This window comes from Mus musculus, chromosome 2, assembly GCF_000001635.26.
Source record: "Mus musculus strain C57BL/6J chromosome 2, GRCm38.p6 C57BL/6J".
Lineage (NCBI taxonomy): Eukaryota > Metazoa > Chordata > Mammalia > Rodentia > Muridae > Mus > Mus musculus.
Window position 1 is genome coordinate 131,203,083 of NC_000068.7, and position 21,493 is coordinate 131,224,575.

Below are 21,493 nucleotides of genomic sequence, written 5' to 3' on the forward strand. Positions count from 1 at the left end.
AGACCCTTATTCCTGTGGGTTTGGGTTAGGGGGTTGAGGCAAAATTGCTATGATTTTAAGGCCAGCCCCTGGGCTATGGTATGAAACTTGTCTTTAAAAAAGTAAGACCTCACCATGCTGCCCTCATAAACCACTAAGTTTAAGTGATCACTCAATCTTAGCTTCCTGAATATCTGGAACTATGTGCCACTACACCCATGTAAGATTTGTGTGTGTATTTGTAAGGTCAATGTCAGTGTGAAGTCAGGTGAGCCTTCCACAATCTCTACTTCATTCTTTGAGACAGGGGCTCTCACTGAGCTTTCTGACTTGGCTAAACTGGTTGGCCAGCAAGCTCTGGGGATCTTGTGGTCTCCTGTCTCCACTTCCCCAGTGCTAGGATTTTGGCATCTGAAGTCAGGAAAAAGAACAACAGATGCTAGAACTCAGCTTGCTTTCCCCGTTTTATGTAGCCCAGGACCCAAGCCTAGGGAATAGTACCACTCACAGTGGCCAAGTCTTCCCACCACAATTAAACTAATCAAGATAACCCCCAAAAGGCATGCCCAGAGGCCTATCTTTAAGTTATTATGAATTTCATTAAGCTAATAATTGAAGTCAATCACTAGAGGCAGCCAAATTCAAATCAAGGTATTCCTGATCTAGTGAGAGACAGGTTTCCAAAAGTGGGGCAAAAAGCCATAAAGGAAGGCATTGGATATCCACCTCTGGTCTGCACCTCTGAACACATGCCTAGGAATGAACACACACACACACACACACACACACACACACACACACACACAAAAAAGGGTTGGACAAATTATAATTTTTGTCTGAATTAATTGTTACTCCTATATAGTAAAAAGTGCGTGTAGCTGTCAGTTCTGAGCCTACAGACCACAGTCCAGCCTAGGCAGGGGGTTAAGCAACACAGACCGCGCCTAGTTTCTGACTCTGCCATGCTGGAAGGTGAGGTAATGTTAATCTAAGGTGCACTTTTCCCCAAATGAGGTCCTTTGGGCACTGAGACTCTTTGATTAGCTGTTTTGTTAACTCTAGGCTGAACTCTTCTGATAACAATAGCCCTCATGCCTCTACAAAAGCATTTCTTAGAGTTCGTCACCCCTGGAATTGAAGACATGGACACCCCACTTTTCATAGGCAATGACGCTGTTGGTAAACTGTGTCTGGTGGCACTCCTCTAATCTCAGTACTTGGCAAACAGAGACCAGAGGCTGCAAGTTTAAGGCAGTCTGTTCTGCAAGAATAAATTTCAGGCAATCCAGAGCAAAACAGACCCCGTCTTTTAAAAAAGAGAACAAATCTAAAAAAAAAAAAAAAAAAAAATCCAACTCCTCCCATAAAAACCAACCAACCAACCAACCAAAAATCAAACATAAAACCTGCTGGTCCTGAAAGAGGTTTGGACAAGGAAGTCCACAGGCACATGAAATCTGGAAACAATCAGATGACAACTGAGTCATAATGGAGACGTTGCTGCTGTAGGGGCAAGGGAGCCTGCTAGTGTATGAGAGTCTGCGGTCAGAAAGGACAGGTAGTTACAGTACCTGTCTGGAGGGAGAAGCATGCCTACCCTCTCCACACAGAAGTTGTGTGGATGCCAAGGAGCTCCACCCTCAGCCCACACTGCCGTGCACACCCAGGGGTGGGGTACGGGGGTGGCTGCAGCTGCCAGGCTTGGAGTCAGCAGGTCTGGGGTGGAGAGAGGGAAATGGAGCTCACGTGGCTGAACTTAGACTGCCTCGTGCAGCCTCCTGGCTTGCCGCCCTACAGGAAGCAAGGCTGTTTGAAAGGACAAATCACAGACTTCTTTGTCCTCCTGGGCCTGGGCCAGGACCACTTCCCTGATGGGAAGGCTTGAGGGAGGATCCTGAGGCAGGATTGGGAGTGCTGGTGAAGGAAAAGATCCAATTCTGGGCAAGAAGACAGTTCCTGTGGCTGGCTGGCGGGAAAGTGGTAGGGTAGGTGAAGGGTTAGGCCTTCCACAGATCCAAGGGAAGTGAGCTAAACCATCTTAGGGGGTAGCTAACCCAAGGAGTGTAAAGAGACAAGCTCAAGTCTACTGGCACATATGTCCACGGACACTCACATTGGGATAATTCAGTCATCTCCTTGGGCTTCTATTTCCTTATCTGAAAAATGGGGCTAAGGAAGTCCCTGGGGTTGGAGAGATGGCTCCGTGGTTAAAAGCACTGGCTGCTCTACCAAAGCACCTGAGATTGATTTCCAGCACCCACATGATGGTTCGCAGTCTTCTGTATGTCCAGTTCCAGGGGATCTGATACCCTCTTCTGGCCTCTGTGGGCTCCAAGCACACAAGTGGTGCACAGACATACATGCAAGCAAAATACCCATACACAGAATAAATTAAGATAAAGCCCTTTCAAAAGACTAAGGATGGGTTCCAGTGAGTAGATGTACAAGATGCACACAGCAAGGTCTGCCTATAGCAAGTGCCACTCAGAGTCCCTCTGGCTATTGCTACTTAGGAACAGTGTGGAGATGAAGACAAGATAAGGGGTGGAACGTGTGGGCCTAAAAACATTTAGCTAAGGGGGTCAACCTAAGACTTCCTTTGTTCACCTGGACAAGCCCCTGGTGACTGTACCAGGGTAAAGCCCAGCTTTGGTGTGCAAGTGGTAGCTATTCAACTCCTGTTTTGGCAGTACGCAGAAGCGGGACTTTGGGGGGAACGGGTATGTAGAAAATCAGCCTCTGTGGGCCAAGGGAGGCGCCCAGCACAAGGACTTGCACAGGAAGGTAGAGCCCTGTGATCTTCAAACAGTGCCTGAGTTTTGCCTTCTCAGGGCAACTGTAATCAGCCCAAATTCAGCCCACACCAGTTCTAGAAAGGAAAAAAAAATCGCACAATCCATCCGTCTGCTAGCCCTTATCAGGAAGCCAGTAAAGAAAAATCCCCTGCCTGAGGCTGGCAGATTCCACTGAACAGCCCTCCCCACATCCAGATGCAGATAGTGATAGCCTGAGGTCCCTTCTAAGGTTCTATAAAGATCACCAAGGAGAGTTCCTGGCTGTCAAAGACAGATGGGACCGTGTTTGCAAGGGAGCCATCCACTGCAGGTGTATAGCCTGAACCTGGAGACTGGTATAAATGTCTGGGGGAAGCAACACAGTTTCCCAGGCTTGGCTGCCCACCAGCCATCCTAGATGCAGCCAGAGCAGTAGAAGAATGAGATCCACATTCCCATCCACGTCAGCAGGAGCAACATCCTAGCAGGGGGCACCAAAGGAGTCCAAATAGGAACTGAAAACTACCTGCTACTAGCAAGTGGGAGCCGGGGTGGTAGTGGGAATAAGGGGTCAGAGTTTGGGATGCAGCAACCCTTAACTTGGAGGACCACTGAAAACAGCAAAGCAGGGGTGTATGGAGTAATGGAGTCCTCTACAACCCAAGAGGAAAGACCAAGCATGGCGTGTGGCTCTCGGCCTCATCCAGGTCGTGGATCAGCCCTGTGTTCCTTTCAAACTCCCCTGGTTTTGTGGTAGTAACTTATTACCTTCTGTTCCTTCTCAGCTCCTCTGCCTGTCATACATACATGGAATTCCATGTCTGAACCTATTGTGTACCCAACCCTGCCTCAGATGCTAGGCTAATGGAAAGCCCACACAGCCAATATGTAACACATTGCCCCAGCCTACTCAGACGATCCTGCTTTGTCCCCAGGGAAGGCCCTAGAACCCAGTGGCTGCCCTGACCCATCTCCAAACCATCCCTAGTCCCTGAGCTGCCATCAGTAGCTGACATACCAGGGTTAGGAAATGTCTTCCTCATCTGCCTGTGGATTTCTGAGTCCCTACTAGGTGCTGGGCTCCCCTCTGCCCACTTCCCATGCTGTGTCAGTTAGGGACACTTTTGGCCCCATGAGCGAGAGCCCTGAAGTGGTTTCATCACATACGGGTATATGGTCATCATGTGGCATGACCACAGCACTTCCAGGCCCCAGGCTGCTCTTCATCATTACTGTCTGCATCTAGGTCTTTCTTCCTCAGTGGACACGGATCAGATGGCTGAGGGTTGCAAAAGGTCAGAGAATGACACTGTAAGTACCACGACCTGAACAAAATTACAGTTTAAGAACAATTTATTTTTATGTGTATGAGTGTTTTTGCCTTCATGCTTGTCTGTGCATCACATCTATGTAAAACTACAGCTCTTTTGAACCCTGTCTTAGGTGGTTTCTTCAGAGCCCCAGTGCCAGTGAGGAATTTTTCATGGGACTTGAGATAAAGCAGGAAGACTTTGAAAGTCTGTATCTAGAGGGACTGGCTTCTCCCACTACTTACACTTGCTACAACTTAGATGGTAGCTATCACCTCCCCTATGCAGTCTCCGCAGATTGTGCCTGCAGGGTCAATGCTTGGATTCTTTCCATTAGTGAATCTGTTACTTCTCTTTAACTCCCACCTGCTGTGGCTACTGCACTTGCCCACATAGAACCCGCTAGAAGGACCCAGAGGATGATGGTCAGCTCAGGAATGGGTAGGAGGCTTCCCTCTTCCTCCTGACTTCCATGTCAGAGAGCGTCTTGTGTAGCTCAGGTTGATCTTCTTGCCTTCACCTCCAAGTGCTATAATTACAAGCATTCAGACTTGTAGAATGCTCTCCTCCAAGTATAAGAGCCTTCATCTTCAACAGAACAGCCGCAGCTCTTTTTAGGAGACCCTCAAAATCCTGCCTGCTGACTGTTAGCATTCCCACAGGGAGTGGAGGGGGCCCTGAGCCAGTGGCATCCTGACCCAATGTGTATTTTGTCAAAGACTCCAAGGCCAATTGACTCATAAGAAATTAGCAAAGCTGGGCTGGTGAGATGGCTCAGTGGGTAAGAGCACCCGACTGCTCTTCCGAAGGTCCAGAGTTCAAATCCCAGCAACCACATGGTGGCTCACAACCATCTGTAATGAGATCTGACTCCCTCTTCTGGAGTGTCTGAAGACAGCTACAGTGTACTTATAATAAATAAATAAATCTTTAAAAAAAAAAAAAAAGAAAGAAATTAGCAAAGCTATTGCCCATATGGGCCAGGCACAAGAGGAGTCAATGTATACATGTGTATTAACAACTGAACAGTGTGTGCAAATACTAGCAACTCTGGCTTCCTCCGCTGCATGTGTACAGCCTGAAACTGATCACTTACATAGACTGCCTACTGGACTAGCCAGCCCCTCCCCCTGCGCTCGGCTGATAAATAGGCTGGTGGAACTCATTCTTTCCCCAAGTCAGGCTCTAGTGGAATCTTCCATTGTTGTCATGCTGTACACAGAAACAGTAAATATTTGTTTGGGTCTCCCAGGGAAAGCATTCTTGTGACAGCGGCAGCGTGTCTGTTCTCTCAGATCATGTCCACCCTTCACCATCTTGTTCAGGTTCTCCCCTCCTCCCTTCCCTCCATGCACAGGCTGTGGGAAGCAGAGCTCAGGATCCAAAGACTTTCCATTTTGCACTGTGATGTGTGACTTAGTCATCTGCCAAATGAGAGACCACACCCAAGTTTCTTTCCCTATTATAAATCTGACCCATGTCTAACTCAAGCCTTGTGTTATTCTAGTGCCAGGGAGGGATTCTATTATATTCTTAGCCTATTTGTTTATTTATTTTTATTTTTTTATTCTTTGTTTGTTGAGGCAGGGTTTCTCTGTGTAGCTTTGGCCATTCTGGAACTCTCTCTTTAGACCAGGCTGGCTTCAAACTCACAGAGATCTGCCTACCTTTGCCTCTCAAGTGCTGGGATTAAAGGCTTTTGCCACCACCTTATCTATTTTTTAAGAAGGATCTATGTATCCTTAACTGGTGTCAAACTCACAAAGATCCATCTGCCTCTGCATTTCCAGTGCTAGGATTGAAGGTGTAGTGCCTGGCTCTCAGCTCCCTTTAAATTCAAAATTCAAGGCAGGCAGATGGATCTCTGAGGATCTCAAAAAGAGAAAGAAAGAGAGAGAGAGAGAGAGAGAGAGAGAGAGAGAGAGAGAGAGAGAGAGAGAGAGAGAGAGGAAGAAGGAAGAATTCAAAGTAAATTATTACTTCAGTGGGTTTGCTAGATGGCCAGGCACATTGCTAACATGAAGTAGACACTGTTAGGCTGGCTGCTTTTGACCATGTCTGAGGTGGCATGCACGCATGTTTCCAGGGACCCAACAGACTCTCTGAAGCAAAGGTCAAAAGAGGCCAATGGCCACAGGGCAAGTATCTCCCAGGGCACACCCACATCAGGTGAGCCCTCCAGTTCTGCCTGCCTCCAGCACTGACCAGGGAAGTCATCTGTTGTACCACCTCTGCCTGGGTCCCCCACTGTCCTCCAGGGTACTGGCTCAGTGCATTCTTCTCCCCACATCCCACACAAGATTAGTAGTTTCCAGTGGTTTTGGGACTTGATATGGACTGTCTGAACAGTGAAGAGAGGCCAGGATATCATGCTCTCAATGCCAAGTGGCCCCCCAGCTGCCACAGACCTCTCTGCCAGTTCTTTGCTACAATCTGCTGGCAGACATGAGGCCTGGCCCAGAGTGATAGGGACCGGGGACAAGGAACTTCTGCCAAGAATGGAGCAAACATAACTCCCTAGCTCTCTGATTGAGACACCACTCTGCCTGGACCCATCCTTTTGTATTGCATCTGAGATCGAAACACTCGCAGCATATGCAGTACCAGTCCCCTGAAACTGCCCTAGTTCTTATGGCCTAGAGGGTTCAGGATGCAGTCCTTAATGAGGGGCTTTCTTCAGAACCCCTGCCTGGGCCACTCAAATCTTTCTTTTTGTCCTCAGACACTAGTCAAGTGACTGTAGACCTGCCTTAGAAAGCCTAAGGAATTCCCATGCCTTTCAGAGTTAAAGGAATGTGTGTGTCCCAAACACCTCTTGGGCCATTGGTTCAAATGTAAACTCATGACTGCGTTTCAGCAGGCAGACTTCTGCTCCTGCAATTCGGTCATTACTACTGCACAGAGCTTGGCCTGAGGACAGCCGAGCGGAGGCTTCCTTGGACAGTTCCGCGCACGCCGCCGGGGTCCTCAGCGCCCCCTGGCGGTCGCCCTCGCAGTGGCCAGGCCGCAGCTGATCAAGGGCTTTCTAGCGCCTTCAAAGAAGCTTTCCGTAGCCATGAGCCCTCCAGGGCGCCCCCGCAGCCGAGGGGATCGGCTGGTCAGAAGCGTGTACGTCCTCGGGAAGTCGAGGACCACGCCGGGACCACAGGCCCATGGCTGAACTACAAACCCCAGAGTTCAGCGCGCCGCTGCTGCCCGCGCGAGGCAGTGACGCAACTGGGGCAGATAGTGGGAGGAGGACGTGGTGCCCTGGGGTAATGACGCGCTCAGCTGGCGGCAGAAGGGTGACCAGAGGTCAAAGTCTGCAAATCTAGGTTCCCTTCCTGAAGCGGGCTTGCTAAATTTCCTGTTGGGTAACTTTGAATTCTTGGTCTGTTTAGCTTTAGCTGTGGCTAAACACTGTTTCTCCTCAGCCTTGAGACCGGGGGCTGCCACTCTCGCTTTGCCCAGAGCGGCCAGGCTCTCTCTCTGTGTATCTGTGGCTGACTTGAATTCCTGATTCTCTTGCCTCCGCCTCCCGAGGGTTGGGATTTCAGGTACGTGCCACCACGTCTTTCTTTTTGAAATGATTTCGGTTATCTCGGTAGATCCCTTTGGGTAAGGTTTGCCCCGCTCACTCTGTCCCAGCCGATGTGAATCGGTTGCAGATGCGGCATTTTAGAGGTATTTTCTTGAGTGTTTCCTAAAACAAAGACATGTTCCTGCATTCAAAACCAAGTGTCACTGATGAAGACTCCCCTCTCACACTCCATACTAAAAGTTGTCTCAATGGAGCCCGGTATGGAGGCTGGGTTATTTTGTTCCGGGAGCAGACTTGGCATTCAGCTGTGGTCTCTGATTTTTTTTTTTTTAGTTCTCAGTTTTTCCTGCACTCGCATGACCCGTATGCATTTGGAGATTCCCTGACAGTTTTGCAGAAGTAGGTTTAGCGACATAGGAGATATGTCCAGCTATGGATGGCCCTTGTTCTGTGATGCAGAGCAGGCACTAGATTATTCAGAGGCTAGGCAGATCTAGATGGTGATCGCTGTCTAGCCACACAATCTCTGGACACACTCCCAGGCCACACCCCTCATTAGGGTGCCTCCTTAGCAGGGGATTCACTTTCACCATCTAGGTCTCTGGCTTTCCTGGAGCACCCACCCTGGAGCTATGGTCCACGCTTTCCTCATCCACACTCTGAGGGCCCCGAATTTGGAAGATACAGGCCTTTGCCGAGTGCTCTATTCCTGTGTCTTTGGTGCTGAGAAATCACCCGATGATCCACGGTCACATGGTGCAGAAAGGGACAGGCTCTTCCGCAAGGAACAGATTTTGGCAGTGGCCAGGTAATCACACAGCCCAGCTCCAAGCTTCATTGAACACAGAGGTAGTAATAAGGGACACTGGAATAGGACAGGCAAACAGGAAGACCAAAAATCTGAATGTTTCCCCCAGTTGTCCTCCATTGTTTATAAAGTATCACTATGAAGAGGAGCTAAAGAAAGAATGTTATTATCATGGTAGTTAGTATTTACTGCACTGGGAATATGTTCTGGGAATTGTATGTATGTGTGTGTGTGTGTATATATATATATATATATATATATATATATATATATATATAGTTTGTTTTTTTAAAATCTTTACGGTCTTCTGAGGTGGCCATGGTTACCATTTTCACTTTACAGAAGAGTAAACTAAAATACAGTGTTTAAGGCACTTAACCCACCCAAGGTTATGCAACTGAAGAGTAGCGTAATTGAGATTAGAGTATAGGCAGGTAGACACCTGTACAGATGAAATGTGCTTTACAATGGAGATTATAGGCATACATTAGGACACCTGGGTAAACAAGTGGCTTTAAAGCCAGTCTGTGAATGGCCCAATCTAGAAGATGGTTGAGGAAGCAGCAGAGGTGGCCTTGGCAGTCGCATGGAAGGCACCTGTGACTTGGAGAGGGATGGATGGTTGAGAGGTTGGATGGCCCCTGTCAGAGGACTTTGTTCTCACCCCTTACTCGCCTCTGTTGAGAAGGCTTCTGTGATAGATGAGGCAAGACCTTATTCCCTAGTCCTTTTCCCGACCTGACTCTGTGTCCTTGGGCAAATGACTTAAGCATTTTAAGCCAAAGTTTCCTTACCCAAGATATGAACTATCAGCAGCTCCCAGCTACTTTGGAAGTTGTGACGTTGACAGAGGTGCGAGTGTGTGTGTGTGTGTGTGTGTGTGTGTGTGTGTGTGTGTGTTTAAAGTTGGGGGGTGCCTTGTTGGTCTTACCAGGCTCCCCAGTTTTCCAGACAGACCTGGCTTCTCTTCCAGACAGGTGGAGTCACTGTGTAGGCTGCAGCAGCAAGCGGCTGGATGTTCCTCCACAGACCTTCAGCCTCAGTTCTCAGCTGAACCTGTGTCCCTGCATGAGGCCCCTCATGGAGCCTTCCACCTGGCAGCCGGGGACCCTTTCCAGGAGCCTCGGACAGTGCTATGGCTGGGTATACTCTCCTTAGGTTTCGCCCTGGTGTTGGACACCCATGAGAACCTGCTGCTGGCTGAGCGCACGCTCCGGCTCTTGGCTCGCCTCCTCCTTGACCACCTCCGGCTGCTGACACCAGGTACCAACTTCTTGTTGCGGGCTGACCGTATTGAGGGAATCCTCACCCGCTTCCTGCCACATGGGCAGCTGCTTTTCCTCAATGACCAGTTTGTCCAGGATCTGGAGAAGGAATTCAGTGCTGCTTGGCCCCGCTGACCCCTCACCAGACAAAGAGCGAGGGTAAAGGTTGCATACTGCTAGGGGAAGTGTGGCATCTGCCTCTTGCCCAGCCTGCTCCCTGCTCTGATGTGTGGCCACGCTCAGGACATACGGATTGGGCAAGCCCGAAGGAAGGGACCTGGGTAGAAGGCTGTCTGTGCCTGTCCTCAGGCCACTGGAATTGTAAAGTATTCATTGTAGAGCATCCTGAAGCTGGAACCGCCCCGTGATCGCGTAGGCTCTACAGTGTCCACCACGCGAGTCTTTGACTCCTCTTCATTCAACCCTACCAGCTGTCAGCACTGGAGCAGCATACTGCCGAGCTCACCCTAGTCGATAGCCCCAGCACAAAAGGAGCCTCTGAGACCCACTTCACGGCTGGAGAACTGGGCTGGTACCCTAGCAAGCCCCGGTCCCTGCCTTTGCTCATCAGCAAGGATTTTGTCGGCAAGGCCTGTTCTGCTTCTAGCTCCCCCACAGTGCAGAGCAGGGGGATTCTGCGGTTCCTTATGTGCCATGCCCCCGTGTCTGCCAAGAGAGCTGAGAACACAACAGCTTTTCTTGTCTGCTGGCTGGCAGGGGCCAGGCGTCTGGCCCAGGTGATGCCTTATTTTGAATTAAAAACAATGGCGGTCTGATCTTGTCCTCTTTTTGTGCGACCTCTTGTGAGTGGGAGTCTGCTGGGTGGCCCCGATCTCCTCCTCCCTGCTGCTGCACCCTTCTAAGACACTTCCGTCTGAGGCTTCCAGTCCTCCTCCTCAGACTTGCTTGTGCTTCTTTTGGATGGTGGTGCTTGCTTTTGCTGTGGTATGTGTCACAGGTGGGAGATTCGTGGGTATTACCTGGGAAGCAGAGACTAAGGCAGACAGTTTTGGAGGCACCTTAGTGACAGCTCTGTCCTTCTACCGTGGGACCTGAGGACCGAGGCCAGGCCATCCGGCTTTCCTGGCAGGCTCTCTCCTCAGCTGAGCCATCTCACCAGTACAGGGTGTATTTTTTCCAAAGCAACCCGAAGCCCTTTTTTTATTTCAGAAATATTTTCTCAACTGAGGTCATTAGGTAGCTATTGTGTTCATTGTTCCATCCGGCCAATCCAGCCGCAGAGTAGGTTGATCTCCCCAGCCTGCCATCTGTTGCTAATCTGTCCCCACCCTAAGTGTGGCAGATATCAGAAAGCTGCAGAAAAGGAAAGTTACTTCTGGAAGGTAGATGTCTTGTTTACGATGAGTAAGGAGGCACAGAACAGTTCTGGAAGGAAGGAAGACACAGTTGCTCTTAGCCAAGCCTTTGATTGGGACTAGACTGGACTTTAGAGTGGTCAACTGCTTTTGTTTCCCCTTCCCATATAATCGCCCTGCTAAAGATAAGAGGAAGACACTTGGAGACTGATAATTCTGTCAGAGTGAACCTCTCTGAGTGGAGTGCAGTTGAAAGATGCCCCCCTTTCTAAAGTTTATGTGTATGAATGGTGTGTGTGTGTGTGTGTGTGTGTGTGTGTGTGTGTGTGTGTGTGTGTGTGTATACAATGCCCCCAGGGGTCAGAAGAGAGTGCCTGAACCCCTGGAACTGGAGTTGCAGATGTGGGCCCTAGGAACCAAACCCAGGGCCCCTGCAAGAGCAGAACGTGCTCTTTACTGCTGAGCTACCTCTCCAGCCCCACGATTCATTTCTTGTCTCTGTGCACTAGCTTCTGTCAGTGCCATGTCAGCAGCCATGAGCTCTGGACTCAGATATTTGGATTGCCACAACCACCTCTGAAAGGTCTGCTGCCTCCCAGTATCACACGCAGGAGCACGCTCCTAAGAGGTGAATCTGAGAGACAAACCCCAGCACATTGATTCCCTGAGCTCCCAACCATTCTTCCGAGGGGCTTTTAGTCATTCCTGGCCTTACTGGGGCCCTGCCTCCTTTCAATTCTCAGGCCTCACATTCTTTTTTGTGAAGTTGAGAGCTGGAGAGTCTCGAGTGGGTCGAAACACCCGTAGTACAAGTGTGAGCGCCGAGTTTGAATTCCCAGAAACCATGTAAAGCCCAGGAGCGTGGCCTGCATCTGAGATTCCAGTGCTTCTGTTGTTAGAAGAGAGGCAGAAGCACTGAGAGGGTGACACTGTGGGCCAGCTCGCCTGATGTACATGGTAGCAAAGAACACAGAAGAGACCCTGTTTCAAACAAAGTAGATGGCAGGATGGACTCCTAAGATTGTCCTCTGACACACACATTACACTCAAAAATAATTTCTTTTTGTTGTTGTTGGGTTTTTTTTGTTTGTTTGTTGTTTTTTTTTGTTTTGTTTTTCGAGACAGGGTTTCTTTGTATAGCTCTGGCTGTCCTGGAACTCACTTTGTAGACCAGGCTGGCCTTGAACTCAGAAATCCGCCTGCCTCTGCCTCCCAATTGCTGGGATTAAAGGCGTGCACCACCACCATCCGGCTACATATAATTTCTTAAAAAGTTGTCATTTAAAGGCTGGAGTGGAAGGTAAGGCCCTAAAGTCAATCAAGAGTCTTTCAGAAAACTTAGTGTGGGTGTGGGTATTGGGGGTGTATTGCTGAGTAGCCTGTCTACATAGCAAGACCTGATCTTAATAAAGAATAATTAAATACATGCACAGTGTCTTTTCTGTGATGTAGCTATATAGATATCCATGGACTTGGTGGACACCAAGGATGGACCTCTCCTTCGGCCCTTGACACTTTGAGAACCAGTATAAAGTCTGTCTTGTAATGTCAACCTGAGCAGTAGCCCCTTTGGTCATTGCCTGCTCTCTCCCTTGAGGGAGAATGGTTCCGTTTATCAAACTCTCTTCTGTACCACAGTGTGTAATCATCCAGCTACACTATGCACTGCATGTCTCTTTCAAACTAATTCAGTAGAGCTATAAGGAGCAGAACAGAGCAAGAACCTAGTGACAGTTTCTATTTCTAAAACATTACCATTTGTGACAGACATTCTATGCATTGGTGGCAGATAGTTTCTAGGAAATCGTTGGGGCTGGGAACTCTGAAATCTCACCATGTGTCAACCTTTTCCCCTTCAGTACTGGAAACGACCCAGAGCCTTGTTTATACTTGGCAGGTGTTGTACTGAGCTGCACTCCTAGCCCGGTGAAGGGATATGCCTTTCTATTGGGATTCAGAAACAACAAGCTCAGGGGTAGTGTTCCCAGGAGAGTAGGTTTCCTTCCATTGCTTGTCCTAGATGAGGCTAGAGCTATAACGGGACATTACTACACACGTACAACTTCCGTCCTGAGGGGAGGCAGGTGAAAGAGTGGCCAGAACTCCTCCCTCTCAGGGACAGTCACCTGATTTATTGTAACAAGGTCAGAGTAATCTCAACCTGTCCTTGCCAGCTTAAAGGGCCATGAGTGGAGCAGCAAAGATTTCACCTGAGGCTGGAGAGAGGTGGCCTCTGGGTACTGCTTGGGCTATTGATGGACTCCAAATGGTAATAAAAGCCTTAGGCAGCCCTCCATTTCATATAGTCCCGGGATGTCCCGTGATGAGGACAAAGTGTTGGCAGGCAGAGCAAACTTCAGGCTCAAAGAGGCCGGAGCAGAGGCTGACAATAAAGACAGAAACACAGAGCAGCAGTTTCCTAGGTACAGAAATAGTAAGCTAGTAAATATAAGGAGAAGAAAGTTGCTAGCCACTTTAAAGGCTACATAAAGCCTTAACAGGCATAAGTAAATAGCCTGTGCAAAGACCTCAAGCAATCAGGAGATGTCAAACTAGACAACAGAAGGACAGTGGGGAACTGTCACAGTGCCTTTGCCTGATCACTTGGTCAAAGTTGGGATCAGAGCTGGGCAGTGGTGGCACACACCTTTGACCCCAGCACCCAGGAGCCAGATGCAGGCAGATCTCTGAGTTTGAGGCCAGCCTGGCCTACAGAGTGAGTTTTAGGACAGCCAGGGCTACACAGAGAAACCCTGTCTTGAAAAATCAAAACAACAACAAAAAATGGGGATCAGTACCCCTGCAGGTTGGAATGCTGGGTACAGCCTGGCCAAGGAATCCAAGTGAATTTCCTTAGTAACATGACTGACAAGACATGGTTAAGCGGCCCCACAGGTTTCGAGGTCAAGAGTGCTCACCCAAGACAAGTGGTGGCACATTTCCATCATCCCAGCAGGGTGGCTGAGTCAGGAGGAGTGATTGCTTCAGGCCCAGGTCGGGTACAAAGTGAGCTGAAGCCCATCCTTAGCTCCATGTTGAGACTGTCTCAAAGAGAATTACATAAATACAAAAGTAAAGTCCCACCTCATGGGTGGGAGGGGGGCTCAGAGCACTTAGGAGAAAACTCTGAATTGAATTTAGCCATGAAAGGAGGTGGGGAAGGGGTGCTGGGGTGGGGAGGAAGGAGGAGGAGAGAAAGGAAAGGAAGGACAGGAAACCTCAGACAAATCAGAAGGAAATGTTTTGAAGGGTTTGATCTGTTCTCTGAAAAAGCGAGCAAGGCAGTAAACCCAAGGAGCCTCGCAGGTTAAGAGACTGAAGACCTAATCCAAAGCACAGTGGGGCGAGTGTGGTCAGCATCCCACCTGGAACCCACCAGCTTTCTGGGGTTCCCGAGTAGAATTCGGGAGGCTCTGCAAAGCTGGGTGGGCAAACGCATCGCACTTTCCACAATTCACTACTTCATTGTTCTTGCTTGATGCCTGCAGCTTTTGTGACTAGCCACTGTGAGGGCAAATAAAATGGAAGCTTCTTATATGAAAATGCATCCCTGGGCTACTCTCACTGAAGGGTGTACTGGGAAACAGATCTGGTATCTCTTTAGGCACTAGGGAAACCAGTATCCAGATTCCAGGGTGCCTTACCACACCTGTGGTGGTATAGTCTGTACAGACACCATGGGCTTCGACATTAATTCAGGCCTCTGCTATAAGGTGGGTGGAGCCTGGACAACCACAGATGTTGATGTTCTTTCCAGAATCTGAGACTTAGTAAGCAAGAGAAATGGAATTCTCCAATAGAGAGACAGGACACTGAAGTTTTCTGCCAAGAGGCAGCTTTCTTCATGCCGATGCTGATGCTGATTCTGCCAACGCACACCCAAAGGCTGGACCCTGAGCACAATGGGGCTTTGCGCTATGCACACAGTTAGCCCTTTGTCCCCTTAGATAGTAACATACATTTCACTGGGTATGCCCTGGCTATAGGGCTGTGACACTAAGCTATGTGAGAGGGATATATTGCCATGACATTATGACACTGAGGTGGCAGAGATGTCATGCCTGCACTGATACTGACTAAGCTGTGTTGTCTTTTCATGGTTCTGCGAAGGCCCTTACCACACATGTAGTGGCAGAGTCTACCCAGACACCATGCACATACCTTAAGTAAATGCAACATACCTTAGCTAATAAATTCTATTATAACACGACAGAAGTTTTTGGTATCTTTCTCTACATTTAAAGGTATTAGTCTGGCTTATGCAGTTTTCCAGATAACTCCAGAAAACACTGGTTCAAACAAGGTGACCAACCCACACTTCACAGGATCAGTACAGCAGAAAACCTGTATGTAAAAGACCCTTGTGCTCATGCCGCTGGAGGCCCTTCTACAGGCCGTCCCCACCGGCATCCTACGCCAGTAGAAGAGTATAGAATTTCCTCAAGGGCTCTTTATTGTGTATGTTATTTCCCAGAACTCTCTTTGTGATGCTGGGGTTGAATCAGGGGCCCACCACTGAGCCACACCTTCCTGCCTCAGTGCTTCCATCTTTTCCCTTGAGACGGGAATCCACCTACAGTCCAGGAGTCCAGGTTGAGCTCATTTCTGGATACTGGGACTGCCTTTTGAAGTTTGAGGAATTGAAGTTTCCTTCACGCCCACCTTCCTGTCCTTCCTTCCTGGCATACACATGACTCCTCCTCCTCTTCATCATCATCATCAAGATATCATATTTCAAGACAGAGTTTCTCTACACAGCCCTGGCTGGAACTCACTACGTAGATCAGTCTGGCCTTGAACTCACAGAGATCCACCTGCCTTTGATTCTCAAGTGCTGGGATTAAAGGTGTGGACCACTATGCCAGGCTTCATGTGTTATTCTTATCTTAAAAATTAACTATTAAATTTGGAAAATAAGGCTAACCAACCAAGGGCACACCACAAGACAAAAGGTATAAAAGTCAACTGCAGGAATCTTTATTTATTTATTTATTTATTTATTTATTTTACGAATAAGAAACTCCAAAATTGTTAGTGGCGTGACACACATCTTTAGTCCTAGTACTTGGGAGGCAGAAGTAGGCAGATCTCTGAATACAAGGCCAGCCTAATACAACTACACAGCAAAATTCTGTCTCAAAACAAACAAACAAACAAACAAACAAACAGGCAGTGGTGGACACCTTTATTTCCAGAGGCAAGTGCATCTCTTTGAGTTTGAGGCCAGCCTGGGATATGCAGAGAAATCCTGTTTTGAAAATCCAAACCAAATCAAACAAACCCCTAAAGACTCAAGGTTTGCAAGCCATTTCTTACAGATTTCTGTACCTTTTCACCCCATACTTTATCACATCAGGCAATGTGGTCTGACATCACCCCTTGAGAGGGTGAAGGGCATCTGTCCTAAGTCTCGACTGGCCTCTTGACTCGATTCAGCCCAATACAACGTGGCAGAAACGATACTGTGCCCATTTAGAGTCAAGAATGCCTGGCTCAAGCCAGGCGTGGTGGCACACGCCTTTAATCGTAGCACTCGGGAGGCAGAGGCAGGCGGATTTCTGAGTTCGAGGCCAGCCTGGTCTACAGAGTGAGTTCCAGGACAGCCAGGGCTACACAGAGAAACCCTGTCTCGAAAAACCAAAAAAAAAAAAAAAAAAAGCCTGGCTCAGCCTGAGGAAGGGTGAGAAGCTATGTAAGTGAATAGAGCCATCACTGGGCTGGTGGGGTGGCTCAGCAGGTAAGGCTGCAGAAACCTCAGGACCTAGATCCAATCCCTTTAACCCATGTAAAGGTGAAGGAGAAAACTATACAGTTTCCTTTGACCCCCCCCCACACACACACACATAGAGGCATACATGCATGCATATCCCCTTCCCACAATAATAAATTGTCTATAGTAAATATATATATTCATATATACATACATTTATTAATTAAAAATTAAGAGAGCCATTGCAGATGAGTCCATCTGTGATCATCATGATGTTCCTAACAGAAGAGGCAACTGACCTCAAAGCTATGGGTGAGCCCAAGTATCATGTAACAATCTCTTTGAGATAAAACATTCAATGTTAGAAGCTTATCAAGACATAGGATATTCAGCCAAGCGTTAGGCAGAGCTCGAGGATTCTTGCAGCAGAGAGGGAGGAAGGAGTGTAGGAGTCAGAGTGTCAAGGACATCACAAGAACACAGCCCACAGAATTAAGTAATCAGGGCTCATTGGGGGGGTCGAAGACACTGAAACTACAATCGGAGAGCCCATGCAGGTCTGACCCTGACCCTTTGCAGACATATTATGGTTGTTCTGGTGGGACTTCTAACTCTGTGTGTGTGTGTGTGTGTGTGTGTGTGTGTGTGTGTGTGTGTGTGTGTGTGTGAGGGGAATGTCTCTGACTCTTTTGCCCACTTTTGGGACCCTTTTCCTTGTACTGGGTTGCTTCATCCAGCATGATAGTATGTACCTAGTCTTATTATATATACCTTGTTATGCCATGTTAGGTTGATATCCCTATGAGGCCTGCCCTTTTCTGAAGGGAAGTGGAAAAAGAGTAGATCTGGGGGAGAGAGCAGGTGTGGGGAAGGGACTGGGAGGAGAGAAGGGAGAGGAAACTGTGATCAGAATGTAATGTATGAAAGAAGAATAAAGAGAGAGAGAAAAGGTGTTGGGGCTGGAAAGATAGCTCAAGTTTAGGAACACTGGCTGTTCTTTAGAGGATCCAGATTCAATTCCCAGAACCCACATAACAGCTCACAACTGGCCAGAGTTCCAGTTCCAGAGTATCAAAAATCCCTTTCTGGCCTCTTCATGCACCAGATTGGCACACAGTTTATATACATGCAGACAAAACACTCATGCTTGGGCTGGAGAGATGGCTCAGTGGTTAAGAGCACTCACATGGTGGCTCACAACCATCCAAAACGAGATCTGATGCCCTCTTCTGGTGTGTCTGAAGACAGCTACAGTGTACTTAGATAAAATAATAAGTAAATCTTTAGGCTGGAACGAGTGGAGTTGACTGGAGCGAGCACAGAAATTCCCAGCAACCACATGATGGGTCATAACCATCAGTACAGCTACAGTGTACTCATATACATAAACCCACTCATCCTCAAAAAATTTTTTAAAAAATTAAAACGCACAGGATAATTTAAGACAAGATGAAATGCTCTGCTAACGGCTGGAAAGATGGCTCAGAGGTTAGGATCACTGACTGCTGTTCCAGAGGTGCTGAGTTCAATTTCCAGCAACCACCTGGTGACTCACAACCATCTGTAATGGGATCTGATGCCCTCTTCTGGTGTGTCTAAAGATAGCGACAGTGTACTCATATAAATAAAATAAATTTTTTAAGAAAGAAAGAGCCGGGCAGTGGTGGCACATGCCTTTAATCCCAGCACTTGGGAGGCAGAGGCAGGCGAATTTTTTAGTTCAAGGCCAGCCTGGTCTACAGAGTGAGTTCCAGGACAGCTGGGACTATACAGAAAAACCCTGCCTTGAAAAAAAGAAAAAAGAAAAAAAAAAAAAAAAAGGAAGGAAGGAAGGAAGGAAGGAAGGAAGGAAGGAAAGGAGGAAGGAAGTGCTCTGTTAAACAAATAAACAACTCAAAGTCTTCAGGAAGTCCCTGAAACTGACAAGGCTCACTAGGCCTCCTCATCCCCAAGCATACATAAAGCAGTAAGGACTGCTTATAAACTGAGCTACCTAGAAGAGAACCAGACCTCATGAGCTGCCTAGAAGAGATGCTTTCTAGCCTATTGAGCTGCCAGAAGGCTATGCAGTGTGCTCCATGTTCCCCAGCTTTCCTGAACTGTCACCCATGCTGGGAGAACTTTGGTGATGTAGCTGACTTTGAGTGCCTTCCTGTAAGTAACCCCAATAAAACTCACTGGCTTATCAAGTTGGACTTAAGTGGGATCCTTACTTTAGAGTCTTAAGTTTAGACTGTAATAGACTCCTTATCTGAGGTGAGTAGATATGAACTAAGGTTCATGTCTCCTCATGAATAGCATCACACATCACCAAGTAACTCTGGCTGCTGCAGGAAGGCCAGCCTCACATCACCAACACAAACAGTGCAAAAAGTAAGAGGTGCAACTAATATAGCCGGCTCCTCTACCTTCTTCCAGGGTGAAACACCACAGCACCTCCCAAACTTCTTGGCAGTTGCAACTGTAAATATGAAGTGAGTTAATAATTAGATACAGCATGAGCTATTCGAGGAACAGATGCAATCTTCCTGCTGTCACTTGATAGCAGGACACAATGACGCTAGGGTCAAAAGTCAGCCCCCAGCATTTATGCCTCTTCAGGGTCAAAGAGGCTTCACAGTGTCATGTGAATGGGGTGGCAGGAGCCATCTCCACTCTTGAACAAGGTTTTTATGAGTTTTTGTTTTTATTTTCTTTTGATATTATTTTTCTCTTTTTTCTTCTCTTTTCTATTCTTTCTTTCTTTCTTTCTTTTCTTTTCTTTTTTCTTTTTTTTTAGACATGATGTTTCTCTGTGTAGTCCTGGAACTCACTCTGTAGATCAGACTGGCCTTGAACTCACAGAGCTCCACCAGCCCACTAAGTTTGTGTATTCAACTCCTTGACTGGGAAACCCTGTGTCAAGTGTTGGCAAGGAAGTGAAATCAGACTGAAGTAAAAGGAGCTCCTGCCACGCTGCTGTTGGGAGCGGCGAGGCAGCCTCTTTGGAGAACTGTGGAAACTGCTGATAAAGCTAAATACAGCTTACCCTCCTTTTACCCAAGGGAAATGAGCGTGCAGTCCCACAGAAAGACTTCTTGTGAATGCTCGTAGCAGCTTGATCTCTCTCCATCCAAACCTAAAAGAGCCCAAATGTTTCAGTAAAAACAGAAGGCACATGAACAGGAGAGATGGCTCAGTGGTTAAAAGCACTCACAGTGAACCCCCTCGGACCTGGGTTTGGACCCCAGCACATTCAGAACAAGCTGGGTGGGTCTCACCTCTGTCTCCTCTTCTTGAGCCAAACCACTGCTCATCATCATCCCTGGTTGAAATAACCCTAGAGGATCAGGCATAGCCTCCAAAAGCTCACCTTCCGGTGACCCACATCCTCCAGCTAGGTTCCATATCTAAAGTTTTCAGAACTTCCTAAAGTAACTCCATTCATTGGCTGGGGGCTGAGAGAGCTCGATAGAGCCAGCACATTAGTAATCTCAGCATGTGGAAGATGGAAGTAGGAAGATCAGAAGTTCAAGGTGGGTCACAGGGTGGCTCAGCTGGTAAAGGCATTTGCTGCCAAGCCTGAGAACCTGAGCTTGATCCCTTGGACCCACATGTTGGAGGGAGAGACCTCCTCCAAGTTGTCCTCTGGTCTCTGTCAGGTCCAAAGGAAAAAGCCCCAAGCACTCCAAACCACAGCAAGCCTACTGACTCGGTCCAATTGATGGTCTAGGCTCGGCTCAAGCTAGACTTTGGAAGGACTTTTAGCAGATGGATCAAAGCCTACAGTCGGTATTCCTCTGGAGTCTGTGAAATGGGTTTCTACCTGTTAGAAAAGGTGGGTTTCCGTGGTTAAATACCAAAGCCCAAAGCTAACCTCCAGGCTCCTCCAGTCTCTAGTGACAGGGACCTGTCATTGAATATCAAAAGCCCCATGCCTGCCTCTGGTTCTGCTCACCACCCCCTCCTACCCCACCATGCCAGCCCAGGCTGTTCCAGATTACAGCTCACTCCCCTTCTCAGAGGCTCTGCTCTCTTATCATGTCAAGGCCATCCCTCCCCACTCCTCTCACCCCTTGCTTCTCCCTGCTGTTTTTTCCTGCTCCCAAGAGATTGCCCCAGCAGTGGCCAGTCTGTTTCTTTTTCTCTCTGCTCTGGACTTTTCCAGATACTTGTGGGTGCAGGCTCTCATACTTACAATAAAAACCTCCCAAACCATGGTGTAGTGGTCATTACTATGGTTTCTTTACTATGTCCTAGCTTACAATCTCCACATACACACTGTAGAGCATGGGCAAGCATTCATACACACTCACACATACGCACTCACACACTCACACACACACACACACTCACACACACTCACACACACACTCATACACACTCACACACACTCATACACACTCACTCTCTCACACACACACTCACACACACATACACACACTCACACAACACACTCATATACTCACACACTCACTCTCACACATACACACTCACACACACACTCACTCTCACACACATACTCACACACACACTCACTCACACACTCACACAGACACACACATGCTCACACACACTCACACTCACTCACACTCACTCACATACACACACTCACACACACTCACCCTCACACAACTCACTCTCTCTCTCACACACACACACACTCATACACACTCACACACACTCATACACACTCACTCTCTCACACACTCACACACACATACACACACTCACACAACACACTCATATACTCACACACTCACTCTCACACACACACACTCACACACACACTCACTCTCACACATACACACTCACACTCACTCATACACACA

The 21,493-nt window shown here is 48.0% G+C and overlaps 1 protein-coding gene across 5 annotated transcripts; it reads left to right on the forward strand.

The window, feature by feature from the left end:
- Positions 1–7,277: 7,277 nt before the first annotated feature.
- On the forward strand, positions 7,278–10,432 carry Ap5s1 (adaptor-related protein 5 complex, sigma 1 subunit). Of its 5 annotated transcripts, none has more exons than NM_027129.3 (4): positions 7,278–7,599; positions 8,181–8,391; positions 9,365–9,654; positions 9,744–10,432. In NM_027129.3, exons 2-4 carry the CDS (start codon positions 8,216–8,218, stop codon positions 10,022–10,024), a joined length of 747 nt encoding a protein of 248 aa, NP_081405.2. In that variant the 5' UTR covers positions 7,278–7,599; positions 8,181–8,215; the 3' UTR covers positions 10,025–10,432. The 5 variants fall into 5 exon arrangements, 4 of the variants coding, with proteins under 4 accessions (NP_081405.2, NP_001277961.1, NP_001277960.1 ...); NM_001291032.1 differs by having other exon boundaries at positions 10,088–10,432; NM_001291031.1 differs by having other exon boundaries at positions 9,365–10,432.
- Positions 10,433–21,493: the final 11,061 nt, after the last annotated feature.

Bases quoted from the DNA above. Each gene is read 5' to 3' on its own strand.
- Ap5s1 (NM_027129.3), top strand. From the start codon at position 8,216: ATGGTCCACGCTTTCCTCATCCACACTCTGAGGGCCCCGAATTTGGAA. The intron at 8,392-9,364 runs GTAATCACACAG...CTTCTCTTCCAG, and splicing joins CAGATTTTGGCAGTGGCCAG to ACAGGTGGAGTCACTGTGTA. The intron at 9,655-9,743 runs GTACCAACTTCT...CTCAATGACCAG, and splicing joins CCTCCGGCTGCTGACACCAG to TTTGTCCAGGATCTGGAGAA.